The sequence below is a fragment of the Ylistrum balloti genome, unplaced genomic scaffold (genome assembly GCF_031769215.1).
Source record: "Ylistrum balloti isolate Yb309-2 unplaced genomic scaffold, AGI_CSIRO_Ybal_v1 Utg370052, whole genome shotgun sequence".
In the NCBI taxonomy this organism is placed as follows: domain Eukaryota; kingdom Metazoa; phylum Mollusca; class Bivalvia; order Pectinida; family Pectinidae; genus Ylistrum; species Ylistrum balloti.
This window is the reverse complement of record NW_026782104.1, coordinates 47,665-62,670: the sequence shown is the minus strand read 5'-3', so window position 1 is coordinate 62,670 and position 15,006 is coordinate 47,665. Positions and strand designations below refer to the sequence as shown.

At 34.9% G+C, this 15,006-nt stretch overlaps 1 protein-coding gene across 1 annotated transcript; it reads right to left on the bottom strand.

Annotated features, from left to right (window-relative positions):
- Positions 1-4,388: 4,388 nt before the first annotated feature.
- On the bottom strand, positions 4,389-12,474 carry LOC132549245 (synaptobrevin homolog YKT6-like). Its single transcript, XM_060213158.1, has 9 exons — positions 12,371-12,474; positions 11,765-11,918; positions 11,137-11,219; positions 10,310-10,410; positions 9,737-9,798; positions 9,569-9,611; positions 8,778-8,843; positions 8,333-8,434; positions 4,389-7,921 (listed from the first exon to the last, which is right to left on the bottom strand). The coding sequence occupies exons 2-9, from the start codon at positions 11,869-11,871 to the stop codon at positions 7,886-7,888; spliced, it is 600 nt and encodes a 199-aa protein (XP_060069141.1). The 5' UTR covers positions 11,872-11,918; positions 12,371-12,474; the 3' UTR covers positions 4,389-7,885.
- Between the last annotated feature and the right edge of the window lie 2,532 nt (positions 12,475-15,006).

Below are 15,006 nucleotides of genomic sequence, written 5' to 3'. Positions count from 1 at the left end.
AATTTGGAACATGTATCCCTTGTGAGGAGAAGTCGGTTTCTTTAGAAATTCAGGGTCAGATATCAAAGATCAAGGTCACAGTCAAAAAACGGATAGTTGCATGGGGGTGTTTTTCCATTGTATTACCCTCGTTTTTCTATCAAATTTCACAACCTAAAAGATATTCACATCTTGTAAATTTCAAGATTCAAGGTCACTGTAAGGATGTTAAAAAAAAAATGATAATACAAGAGGAATAAAATATCTTGTGACAAGTTTTAGAGAACAAAGAATATATAAACATGAAAAATTGGAACAAAGTCAATATCTACTTGAAGATTCCCAGAAAAAGTACAAGGAGAATAAGACAAGGTTTTCTGGAAGAATAGGCATCTTCTATTTTAAGTTATGGTGACAAGTCATGTTTGTTTTAGAAAATTGGCACTCTTATGCAGTCATTTACAAACAATCTGGAAAATGAAGCTGTCCAATATTTGTATGTAGCATGTTATTTGCATGATGGTCTAACTAATGGTCTTAAACCAATAGGATACACAGTCTTTAAAGTGATAATATGGTGTCCATGATCAACATTCCCTACAATGTATCCAAAGAAATGGACAACTTCCCTATCATTGCATCTTGGAGCCTACTTGGGACATGTATTACATAAGTAATACTACTATGCTTGTTATTTCTGATATCTGCTGGTCATTTTTTATGGGCTGCAATGATTTACTGATTGCATATAGTTGGTTTCAGTATATAGCAAGCTAATAACAAAGAATTTATCTTTTAATGGTCTTAGCATACCAGTACTTTCAGTACTTTGATTATAGTTGGTTCCTATACCTCATCAAGTTAGTACTTGGTAGTGTTCACTCACATCTTTGAACAATGACTGCTAACGATGCGCACGCATCTCATGTGATCCCGATGCACCTCCAGGAGTGAAGACAGAATTACAATCAAATTTCAACTTACAGGTAAGTCTCATTTAATTCTTAAATTAAATATTTACTTTTGTGTTTTTTTCTAAAATTTTTATAGAATGAAGGTGGTAGACACTGTTGTTGGACCGTCATGCCGCTTGTCATTCATTCAAATAGTGGTACAATTCGAATGATCTGATATATGAACATTACAAAGTCTTTAATCATGGGCAAGAGCACATCCCCTACTACATTTCAACATTTCGATCAGTTTTGTTTTCCTCAGTTGTCTCAAAGGTTTCAAAATTTAGGTTCTTACCACCACTGACGAGTCTTAAAAGGACGAACCAGCTGTGTGATGCAGCTTTACTGATGAGTCCTAGAAGGACGAACCAGCTGTGTGATGAAGCTTTACTGATGAGTCCTAGAAGGACGAACCAGCCGTGTGATGAAGCTTTACTGATGAGCCCTAACATGACGAACCAGCTGTAAGATGCAGCTTTACTGATGAGTCCTAGAAGGACGAACCAGCCGTGTGATGAAGCTTTACTGATGAGCCCTAACATGACGAACCAGCTGTATGATGCAGCTTTACTGATGTGTCCTAGAAGGACGAACCAGCTGTGTGATGAAGCTTTACTAACGAGCCATAGAAGGACGAACCAGCTGTGTGATTATCTGGTAATAGGTATTGCTGCGCATGAGGAAACCGAAAGTAATTACTCTCTTGACCATGTCATGAAGTTTGACTCCTCAAAGAAACAAGTAATCGCTTTTGCACTTGAGCTAAACCATTGCCTAAGATATCTGATTTATTTGAATAAAAAAAGGGAAACAAAAAATCAACAAATTAAAAAAGAAAAAAAAACCCCGACAGATGATAATGTCATGGCCACAACTACATGTTGTTTTGATAATGCTGATGTCAGAGTTACGAAAGATTGTAAAACGAAAGAGAGATCACCAGAAAACATAAAAAAAACAGTGCAATTGCGTTACATTTCCGTATCAAGTGTTACACTGTTACATCATTTAAAACGATGTATGAATATCGACAGAAATGTGTAGAAAGAGAAAAGCGATATTTTAGGTCGAGAAAGAAAAAAAAGATGATGTGGTTAGAATGTTCATATCTGTATTTACCAGAACGAAATATTCAAGCGAAATTTCCATTAAAAACCAACAAAACAAACCAAATCGCTATGTAAGTCAAACCAGCTCTCATCGTCATTCAATGCACCTATCAGATCACAACATGACACCTATCATACCTATGGGGTCGACATTTGAAAAATATTTGCAAGCATTGTCCAAAATTTAGAAAACTCGTTGTTCATTGCCTCGTTAAAGAACGCCAATTCGCATTTTTTCGTAAGACAGTGTACCTGAAATTTAAAATTTCAAAATCGGTTATAAATAAGAAATTAATTGGAAAAGGCTGGAAGCATCAATGGCTTGAAAAATTGGTAGTTTCACTCAAAGCATCGACAAATTTCACTTTGATATTTCAATAGAGATATTCACGGCAACCAATTTGCTTAAGTGATAACACCGCGACTGTGACTTTCGCGACAAAAATAACGTTTAGTGGTTGCGTTGTTGTTGATTGTGCTTGGAAATGCGACATAACTTACTTGGATGGATCAAGATTTACATGACGGGTGTCGTTGATGAAGCAGACATCGTTCACTCTTGCGGAACACTTGATCTGATTCTCCTTGTATTTTTCAGAAGTCTCATCAGGTCAGTTTTCGATTTTTGAAGTTTAAATCCATCATATTTGACAGTCATTTTTTTAAGTGGTTTAAATCTCTCTTAGTCTTTGTTTTTGTTATGCAGGAATAACACATTAATTTCATGTCACTCTACGTCTCTAATGCATACCCATTGAAAGCAATGTTTCTTCATTCCTCTTAGGGAAATGCATTATCGGCAGAGATCATTCTAAAGAGGACCCAGGGAAAGAACATCGTCAGCAGAGATCATTCTAAAGGGGACCATGGGGAAAGTACGTCGTCAGCAGAGATCATTCTAAAGGGGACCATGGGGAAAGTACGTCGTCAGCAGAGATCATTCTAAAGGGGACCATGGGGAAAGTACATCGTAAGCAGAGATCATTCTAAAGGGGACCATGGGGAAAGTACATCGTCAGCAGAGATCATTCTAAAGGGGACCATGGGGAAAGTACATCGTCAGCAGAGATCATTCTAAAGGGGACCATGGGGAAAGTACATCGTAAGCAGAGATCATTCTAAAGGGGATCATGGGGAAAGAACATCGTCAGCAGAGATCATTCTAAAGGGGACCATGGGGAAAGTACATCGTAAGCAGAGATCATTCTAAAGGGGACCATGGGGAAAGTACATCGTAAGCAGAGATCATTCTAAAGGGGACCATGGGGAAAGTACATCGTCAGCAGAGATCATTCTAAAGGGGACCATGGGGAAAGTACATCGTCAGCAGAGATCATTCTAAAGGGGATCATGGGGAAAGAACATCGTCAGCAGAGATCATTCTAAAGGGGATCATGGGGAAAGAACATCGTCAGCAGAGATCATTCTAAAGGGGATCATGGGGAAAGAACATCGTCAGCAGAGATCATTCTAAAGGGGATCATGGGGAAAGTACATCGTCAGCAGAGATCATTCTAAAGGGGGCCATGGGGAAAGTACGTCGTCAGCAGAGATCATTCTAAAGGGGACCATGGGGAAAGTACATCGTAAGCAGAGATCATTCTAAAGGGGACCATGGGGAAAGTACATCGTAAGCAGAGATCATTCTAAAGGGGACCATGGGGAAAGTACATCGTCAGCAGAGATCATGCTAAAGAGAGTCACCGGCCTGAATAGGTAAACTGCACATTGCCTTAGTATGACCAGTCAATTCATAAACTAATTTTAATGATCCTTGTGTTACTGTGGTTAATGTTTTGCTCCGGACAGGAAATAACCGACGGAGAGACGGACTGAGATATTTCACTTGATTTAAATGACAAATTATCTTGAATCTAATTTATTGTAACTTTTTCTATGTATATTTGATCTGTGGGTCTTAATGATCAATGGTATTACTAGAAAGATCTATATACAGCAGCAGTAGGAACAGTTATTAATTGAAACAGTTCAGAATATTTTAGCAATAAGAGCGGAAAACACTCCTCGTTTCTGTTCTCAACATTCTCACAAAATTTGCTTTACTTCTCTACCAATTTTCAGTTAAATGACGCCACTGGAACTTGAGAAGTTTTTTAAAGATGGCAGCCATGGACAATATCAGATTTTGGACTGACCACAAAAATAACAATTGTTAGGACCATCTCCGGAGCGTTATAGTTAAGTTTCAGCTTATCCCACAGGTGGAACTTGAGAAGTTTGAAATAAAAGATAAATATGCACGGCACATGACAGAGGAAATATGATGGCTGAAGTTTATCATGACCCTTCTGGTCACGTGATATATTAAAAACAAACATTTTTTTTTGTTTTTACTTTTACTAATTCCGACAATACATGATACCATTTCTTTTTCCTCTCTCACGCATACAATTGACTTAAAGAGTTTTCATTTTATACAACAATGAATAAATGTGCACCATATTATAGCTCAAAATGATGATAATCTCATATTACACACATTTAATGATGCACATAGAAAAATAAAGCTATATCAATATAGTAATGTCAAGCTGGAGAGTTATCATTGTAATATTCTTAACCTGCAAATATAAAACACAAGTAAATTCATTATCTGATTTTCTTGAAGTTTCACAATCACTTACTAGGTATATGATTTGTTTCATTCTGTTATTGTTCCTGGAGAGTATGGAATAGCTGTACTACCATTTCAATCTAATTTTGGTGATCAGTTAATCAATAAATTAGCTTAACACAGAAGATGACATAAGAACTCTATAATGTTATGTACCAACAGTAGTATTTATCATTAACATGACTACATCTACCATTTGAGAGCAACACTAAGATAACATTTTGGCTCAAATAAATACTTTTACATAATATATAGTTAAATAATAGATAAAACAACATACCCTGCTTTCATGAATACAAATGACACTTGAATGTTATATTTTCATATTCAAAGTCTGCCAGTATGAAATCACCAGTGATGGGTTACACCCTCCTTACATACTCTTGAAGGAAACATCCCTCCCACCTTCAACTACTCCAAATTCTGGAGTGAAAAAGACAAAGTCTTGTGACTTTAATCTTTCTTTTTTAACTGTACAGAACTTGCCAATGTCAATTACATACAAGTTGTATATAAATTACATCAATATGCATGTGAATTATATATAATTTGTACTTATCCTATATAACAAGTCCAAACTGTAAAGATATCTAACAACAAGGAACAAAGTTCAACTGAACATTTACCAAAGTCTGTAACTAGCTCACACCAAATCTGGGGCAACGTTAAATATTCTACATATGGAGCAACATTCATGCACCCTTTCCTGAACTTCCATAAGTCATTATCACCATTACACCATAAAAGCAGATCTTTCCAAAATATTTCAGCACGCAACCATCAGTACTTTGTGTAACTAAGAAGTGGGTTATTTTAACATTAATGTGTAGGATTTAAAACATAACAATTTTCCATAACTCAAAGAGGCATGTTTTTCCTTCATTGGAAAGTAATACTGATACTGCCTTAAACTTAATTACGAAATTCCATTGAGTTGAAAGAAATGATGAAATTGACATATGTATTGGTAAGAAATGATCAAGATCATTCATTTCTCTCACATGTTGTTAAACCTTATCAGCATTATTAGTAATATTGTGGAGTAGTGCTGATATAAACCAGTATTTCATAAATACAGTAATGATTTTGAGTAGCAACATCAAATCAACATCTATTTAACCTTGGATAGCCTTTACCTAAAAAACAAACGATCCCAGAGGGATCTTGGTGCCCACCATTGTTTGATCTTTATATGCTCTTTGAAAGATGGATCTTTTCCTTTCTTTTCTCTTCTCTGTTTTTGCTCTTAATGATAGGACATTTGAACATTTTTTTGCAGAAATTCTGATGATAATCTTTACCTGCCAAATCCAAAATAGCCGCCTGGGAAGCCTACATATGCAATTTGAGAAAGATCCATCCAGCACTTCTCAAGAAATAGCGATAACAAAAATTGTTTGCAGACGGACAGACAACAGACCATGGACGCAGAGTGATTTGAATAGCCCACCAGCTGATGATGTTAGGCTAAAACGGGGGAAAGAAGGAAAATGATATATAAGATGTAATAACACAAGGGAGGTAATTTTCAAAATGTATCATAATTAATTATAAATAATAGGGGTAAATAACTAGAAAACCTAGTGATTTCCATTTCAGTCATAATCACAAAATAATTAACTGCATGTCTTCACTGGCTGATATCATTAAAATTTACTTGATATAAGTAAAAATAAATATACTTAGTCAAACTAGTTTAACTTTAGAATATCAAGATAATATTCCTGGCAATTAGTTGATATTTTAATCCAGGTGTTAAGAAAGACTTTATATATGTAGCTCTTATGAACACAAGTGGATGGATGGCATGCCCCACACATGACCACATGATACAACCATAAATCATGATGTAACTGTTTATTGTGTTTACTTTCCAAAGCCCTGACTTTAAATCAGAACAAAACTTCTTAATTCAACAAAATAAACAAGGCATGATGACAAGCAAATTTGAAAATATGACAAATTTGCATACTACATTTCATTAGAAATCTATCATTTTGGACACATTTTAAAAATGATAATTTAATGCATTATGTTCATGTAGTATTGTGCTCACATCACAGATGTTATCTGTCTTATTTTATTTTACAATTTCAAATAAATCTATCTTATACATTGTAATTGTAATAAATATACTTTTATGCTGGCCTGCACATACAGAGTAAGCAGAAGAAAAAAAAGTAAAAAAGTAACAGTTCATTTAACACTTACAGTGCAGATTCTATGTCACTAGATGTTATCATTGTTCTTAGAAAACAGTATGCAAAAAAATATAATAAAAATATTAGATGTCTGTTCAGCATAGAAAACACTAAAGATAAAAATATCCAACAGACATACATGTTTGTACATCCTACATACAACCTTCATGTTTATATACATCAGTTACATTTTATGCTAGGAAAAATGTGTGCTTTCTTTTTTCATTGAACACATTTATTTCACCTGAAACCCCAATCAATTAGATTTTCATCCTTTTCAAGACTCTGAAAACATCATTTCAGTAGGGTAGCAGTACTGTAACATTGACAATCATGTACAATCAATTACTGGACATACTTTTCCAAAATGGCACTTCATACAGCACTCAATTTACTCACATCCTTTTGTTACCATTTCTGTAGTGCAAAATATTTTCATCCTTACAATCTCACAAAAATAGTCTCCATTTATCCTCAACAGCAAATATTGAAATAGTAATTAGTTATCATTAATTTTATTCTTTGTATCCTTAACTGTTGAGCAGTTTTACAGATAACGTAATTTAGGATGATGGATAATAATGATGCATTGTTATTAAAAGTTTGGGATCATTGTTGCAGCGGGATAACTGATGAGGGAAGTACACTGTTTAATGGTCACTGACAAAAGTAGTACAATGTTAGGGATCACTGACGATGTAGGACAATGGTTACAGTTATACAGGTAACCAGGTAAAATACACGCAATTACATGTGATATTGTCTTCATATCCATACAGCACACATATACAATGTCAAGGTCTATGTCGGTGACCAGAAATTTCTGGCAGTCGTCTGGTCTCTCTTTCATATCACAACATGGTGTATATATAAAGCATGGCATCGTATGATCCACATGTGTGATATCATGTAATGAACATGCAAATACAATGCATGTGATCTACATGACTTGGTCCATTGGAATAGCTGGGGCTGTTCAGAAAGGGGCTACATCAGGCAGTATGTTCATAATATCACACAACACGAGTTAGTCTTTCGGGCCTGTGAAAATAGATACAAAACATTTTGAATGAATCTACATTTCAAGTTTTTTTATATACTTACTTGTAAATCAGAGGCAACATCCACTATATAGTATATACATCTATAACCATATGCAAATAACTAATTGATCCTTCAAACAAAATATGTATTTCTTAAAGACATAATCATGATTGATTCTTTATACCCGAGTACAGAACATAAATTATCAACAAATGTACAAAACAAAATTCACAAAGCACCAAGTAAAGTAACACATACAGAAAGGACCAAACATTCTTTATTATTTGGTAGACTTCAGTTCTTGCAATTTGTCACAGAATTCATTATATTGATAATACAATGATTTGTATGTTACTGGTTAGGCAACACACATCAGCAGGGGAGATAACTAGTTAACAAAGTACTTACAGTTTTATAGAAGGCTTTTGACTGGACACTTAGATCTGCTGATCTGTCCACTAATGCATCTAATTTCTCATCACGCTCCAACAGTGCTTCTATCGTATTATGCTGTTAAATATATTGAAACTATCAACCAATCTATATTATATACATAATTGTTGTTATTTGTACCTAGAATAGTTAGAAATATAACTTGTGAATGAATGGGAAAAAAGTAAGTTAAAGAACCAAATAGAAATTCTTATAATGGCAAAGACGGAATTCCTAAAAGGAACAAGTCACAAAAATATAGCCTACCTTTTACGATATATAGATATATATATATTATTCATCATTGATAAAAGAACACTACCATGTAACTATGTTTCTATTTGAAAGAAATTAATTCTTGGTGATACAACTGAACTCCACCTTCAGAAAAAATTTAAAAGGTGTCAGTTTGTGTACTTACCAGAATAATTTTTGTCTCGTCTAACTCATGTTGTATTTTTGTCATGGCATCAGCTTGTTTTGGATCCTTAAAAATCAAATTAAAAACCTCATAACTTCATGATTCCTGATTTATCAAAGTTATTATAGACACAGAACAGTTATTAGTTTACAATTAAATCAAACACACCAAATAAAAAACACACAATTTCGCTATTTAGAAGCCAAATACTGGTCAGTTTTCATCAATGACACCAATCAAAATACTGAAGTTCAATTCCTGGAGGAAAATGAAATAATTTGGTGAAAAGATCTGAAATAAACTGCAGAATTAAATTTTCAAGTTACATATACTAGTATGTGAAAGATAAAGAATTTTTTAATCAAAACCACACTTTGGTGGAGATATGTTCATGGACTTCATACAAATTCATTTTTTAATCAATACCAATAACTAATTTATCTGTTTATACTTTCTTAACATTAACATTGCTTAATTATCTTTATACTGGTCTTCTGTTCATAGCATAGTTCAGCTCTAGGAAAATATAACTTTTGCTTGTAATTTTTGCTTTTTACATATATCTACTGCATATTAGTACATGTATTGTATCATATAACTTTGACATTTTAACAGAGGTCATTATTTATTTCAATGTCTCTGCTAGGATTTGTACCTGGGACCTTTGGCTTATTAGTCTAATGCTCAACTAACAGAGCTAATTAGTCGAGAGGTTTATTGATTTAGAGGTGTATTACAGGTAGTACATATAATGTACCAGGGTTTCAATGTCATTATTTGCTTACTCTTACCTGATATTTTGTTAAATGCTCGCTCAGGTAAGGTAGATTTAGCCTGAAAACAAAACAATGTAGATCAGGATGTTTTTTTAAATTACTGCAAAGATTTGTATTCAAAAACATTAAAAAGCTTAGAAAGTAGAATTTCATAATTCTTGTTTGTGTTTTGTTCATACTCACCCTGAATTTGGTTTACTCCACTCAGATTTATTTGGTACTTGACTTTCAAAAGTGTCCAATACCTGTGAAAAGATATGTAAATCTTCATTACTGGTTCCATACTTTCAATATCTGGTCAAACGAAGAATTTACCTATATTTGGTCAATTGTTCTTTTACCTATAGTACTTTTACTTCACTTCCATTTTGACCCATTTTGGAATGCTCTCCAAGGCGTTTTTATAGCTTATGTCTTACAAAGCAGAGTGTGGTCTACCATATAAGAGATGATGATATCATCATTTCCATATCCTACTTCATACATACCATATACTACAGTAATCCCATACCTATTAGTACACTCATACTTCCACATATATTAACAGCGATAGTATACTACAGTAACTGAACACCTACAAAAACCAATAGCACAAGATATCTACAGGGTAATGCCATCTGATATTGTATCAAAATTCAGAACAGTGTCTGAGGTACTTTCTTTTGGACTTCAAAAAAGAATACCAAATATATTTTTTTTACATGGTAGCAAATCATACTCAGATATCAGGATGAATAGTCAATACAGTTCTCCTACCTTATTGAGAAGAGTGTGGGCTACTCTCTTAGGATACTCGTGGTCACCGATCACCACTCCTGCAAGTCCATCTGACCGTACATACACATGACAAATGTAATCTGGAAATGAAGTTGCAGAAAACATGTATTATAAGCTCTTAAGATGATTGATGAAAATCATTTTTGAAACTCACAATCTCAATTAAATGGGAGAGCTGGCTGAGAAAAATCAAGACATACCCAGTATATATCATCTGAAAACAGGAGAGAACTATACGATATTGCCTGAAACTGATTACAAGGACTGTTTCTGCTAACCCAAATGGCAATATAAGTCAATTGTGAAAGTAAATCAAACCTGACAATTTTCAAGGATGGATATTCAAAGTCAAAATTCCTTCTCTATTTAGGTTTTTCAAAACTATTTAAAAGAGCAATTAAAGCTTTCCTGACCAACCTACTCAGTACTTTTTTTACTAGGATGTTAAAGAAATGCATATAGATAATATCAATATGCAGATATACATACTATATTGTAAATGTCACATCCAGATAATAATTTGAACAAAGACTGATGTGCAACTATATGAACACATTTAATTAATTTCATAATGGTACAATTGTGTCTGAACAATGATAGACTAAACAAATGCTAATATCGAAAACTGACCAAGAATCAGTCATCTGGTACTCACATCAGTTTATTTCTAATATGAATCTTTCAAGGTGATGTTGGTATGTGAATAAGCAATGTTCTGACCTATGCTGATGTTGTGTACTTGGTGGGGTGTGAAGAATCAAAGTTTCACATCATAAATGTACTTTGTATGAAATCACATGACTTACCTTGTTCTTTCACTGATGCTCGGGTTGCAATCATAGTTCTTTCTGTGATAATTTTACTGGTAAAATCCATGAACTCTTTAACACTATAAACAAGCACATTCCATTAGGCATGCATATTGAATACCCTTTGTCATTCTGTAGCTGGAATTTATTTTCTCTATGTATAATGGACAAAAGTCAGAATGTAGATCAAAATAAAACAACATTTTAACACATACCCTGGTAAGTGCTTTACATGCTTTTCTAAACAAATAACTAGACAAACTGTAGTATAGTTATATTGATGTTGCATACATTCCTAAAAAATGTCTTATTGCAAGATTACATAACTGGTAGACATTTTAATAATAATTGCAATTTTGTAACTTGTAACTTCTCAAGGTCAAGTATTAGGAATAGAATAAAGATGTTAAAATGAAAAAAACTGACAGTCTAATGTTTGTGTTATACACAGAAACACAAAATTGAAAAGGGAAAAAAAATCATAATACATGTTAAGTCAAGGCATCATTTAGTTTGATTAAATCATGATGTAGTTTGTTAATCATGATGTAATTTGTAAATCATGGTGTAGTTTGTAAATCATGGTGTAATTTGTAAATCTTGGTGTATTTTGATTGTTTCATACCTGGCTCTTTGAAAATACCCAAAAGAGCTAAGTTCATGACTAGCACTGAGTGAATTAACTCGTCCTTCTCCATTTTTATACAACACTTGTATACAATACAGTTTCATATCTGGACGTCTGTAGAAGTTGCTTCTCCTTTTTTTCAATGAAGTCCCTGTACAACAACACAAATGTAAAAGAATTCATTCTGGAACAAGGCAGTCAGTAAAAGTGTTTTTATTTTTTTATTTTTCTTTTCCTTTGTTAAATATCTATAATAATACAATTTGAATTAAGACCATTAAAGATATATCATGAAATTGGTCTTTATTCAATGTTAAAGGATGTTGGGGTCAATTTCAATAGCAACATCATCAGTAACAAGTATTGTCACTGTCTGTGATATAAAAAGCAATGCAGCAACCCCTGAAACATGTAAAATGATGGATAATTAAAATGTTAATAACAAACATTTGATTTCAACACTTAAAAGATTCAATTAGGCAGCTGTCAAACGGCGAATGAAAACGAAAATAGGGAAAAAATAGACTACAATATGTGAAAGACCTTACACAGGATTCATGGTTTATTTTACGAAATCTAGTCGAAAAACGCATGGGTTCTTACCTTCAGTCTTCACAAATATTATTCTAGGTGGTTGTTCTTGATAGGATAAAAATGTTTTTGTCAATTTAACCGTGGTATCACAATAAACAAACAGTCACTCACGTTATTTTAGCACTGACTCGACAGGAAGTGACGAGTTAAAAATGACAGCGACAGGAAGTAGTAATATTGTGTTATCTCCCTTCATTAAAGGGAACGCTACACTATTCATGCGGAACGCATCGAACGCTTTTGTATTAGCCTGTGAAACTTGTGCCTGATACATTAACTGTGATACAAATATATTAATCCGTTGGCAGAGTAAGCAAATTAAAAAGTAGCATTAATGCGTGCAATACGTAAAAACAAATAAAGATTACAAATAGCGTTTTAACGCGGATCTAGACATTTTTTCACGAGGAGTTAACATTTTAAAATCGAAAACTTTCCGTGTGGTTTTTAATGTGTTGTTCAAACGATACTTTTTGCGAAAAAAAACCCTTAATCTATTTTTAGCAAATTAACGTTCACAAAATGTTGGAAATATAATTAAAAATCAAGGACTTGATTAACTCTAGCACGCCCAACTTACATATAAAGTCTGATTCTTATTCGTGTCTTTCATCTAGATGTTGGCGAAATGATAAAAAAAGGATAGCACACAGGAAATTATAAATCTATGGTCATATTATGTCATCCAGTATTACTGAAAATTAATTTTGACGAAAGTAGTGTAATAGTTAGGCAGTTTGGAATTTCTTGGCTGGGCGATGTGGTACCGTACATTGTGAGTTCGCGGCTCGGACAGGGTAATGTGATTGAAGCCTGATACTTTAACTTATTCAAAACGCGACATTTCATTTACCAGTCGCGTAGTTAGCTCCATCCAATGCTGCCAACAGGACAGATTTTCACTTTGTTGTAAATGAATAGACATATGACGTCGAGCAATACATTTTCTGCGTGCAGTGAAGTTGTTCAATATGAGATGACACCGCCATTTCCAAATTATGCTAAATGCTGAACTTTATTTCAGTTAGGAAAACTCACTTTATTTTACCGTATTTGTAAAGTGTGGAAAAATGCAAGGTTGTTCCATCACTTAACAAACTAAGAAAAATACTCATTACATTTGTAAAACGAAATCACACAGCGATGCCGATAATAAATTGCTTTTGGCCGAGACATAAGTTTTATAGTTACAGATTGTAATATCATCCAACCGTGAGAAGTCAAAATCAAGCGGAGAAAACAGAACAGATCCGATATGATCGATTTCAGAAGGCATGCCTACGTCATAAAAGATAAAGACAAATTAAAGCCATTTTATCTAAGACCAAGATCCTCGTCACCGCAGAGGGTAGGGCTCTTATCTCCATATCGTCTGATCTGGCCATCATTGTCTTCTCTGTGAACATGCGCAACATTCTGAGTTTACTTTTCTCAAACTGCTCTTCCACTGCTTCGTATTCGACAAGACATTTAAAATTCTTTAATGTAATTCTAAACTCATCTACTGAACCACGGACTGATTCTCCATTTAGGAAGAAGAGACTTTGTTGTAATCGGTAATACTTCCAAATGCTTATGTCACGTTCCGCAGCCCCGTTTGCCTGAAACGTAGTGTGCCGTGGGACTTGGGTCATCTTTATCTCCGCATTCAAGTTTTGTTACGTTTTCTCGTGGTCTGTCACGGTATCCGTGACGTATCTTGAGGGAGCGGGGCTGATGTTTTCCAGAAGACTCAACGGGCGCACTATGGCTAGGCCCGCGGTCTTCCACGGATGACAGTACGTTCTACCCAGGCTCATCACGTTCTGCTGGGACCCCTCACGTTTCTCACGTTCTGATCAAGGTCTGATACGGTTTTCACGTTCTCTCAAGGCTTTCCACGGATGACACGTGGACGCCGGGCAACTCTGGAGCACGTTTGTACCCCACGGCATAAAACGAGGCCTCTCAAGCAATAGCAACTATTGTATCCTGAGACTTCAACGAGAGAGCATGGATGCTCAAGACGAAGATTTTGTATTTGCATGTTTGCTGGGGGCATATATAATGTATTTGCGTCAGCGCGCGTGCCGTGTTTGGCATCTTCACACCTTGATCTCGATACTGTGTGGCCGATTTCTCCGACACAAATAAAACTCCCCGGTTATTTATTATTATTATTTATTATTATTGTTATTATTATTATTAGGGGATTAACGTCCTCTATTATGTCCTTTAGGCCTTTCAGAGGACGAGAAAAGATAGGAGGGAATAGAAGGGGAGAAAGTATGTAGTGAGAGGAAGGGAAGGGGAAGATAGTAGAGAAGGGGGTGAGTCGCCTGTACCTAACCCTTAACCTAAGCACAATAACATAGAATTTTGTTGGCGACTCTGGTGGCCTAATGTGTCCCTAACCGACTTCGCGTCCGAGGGTTTTCTTCTGGTGCTTTACACCGTCCCGATTTTCATCCGGCGATGGAGATAGTTGTCGTCCGAGGGAGAAGGGGGGGATAGAGAGTATGTAAGGCGAGCTCGATTTAAACGGATCTACTAATATTTTTGTTTTAGGTCCGAAAAATTGTGCGACCTCTGAAACTATGGCGTTTAACTTAATGAGCTAAACGTATGGGACTTACGACTGCCGTTAGGCGCTGGCCTTGGGGAAT

Excerpts from the sequence above, each read along its gene's own strand:
- LOC132549245 (XM_060213158.1), bottom strand. The coding sequence starts at position 11,871 with ATGAAACTGTATTGTATACAAGTGTTGTATAAAAATGGAGAAGGACGA. Across the intron at positions 11,220-11,764 it reads GGGTATTTTCAAAGAGCCAG|TGTTAAAGAGTTCATGGATT; the intron begins GTATGAAACAAT and ends GCTTGTTTATAG. Across the intron at positions 7,922-8,332 it reads CAAAAGCCTTCTATAAAACT|GCCCGAAAGACTAACTCGTG; the intron begins GTAAGTACTTTG and ends CTATTTTCACAG.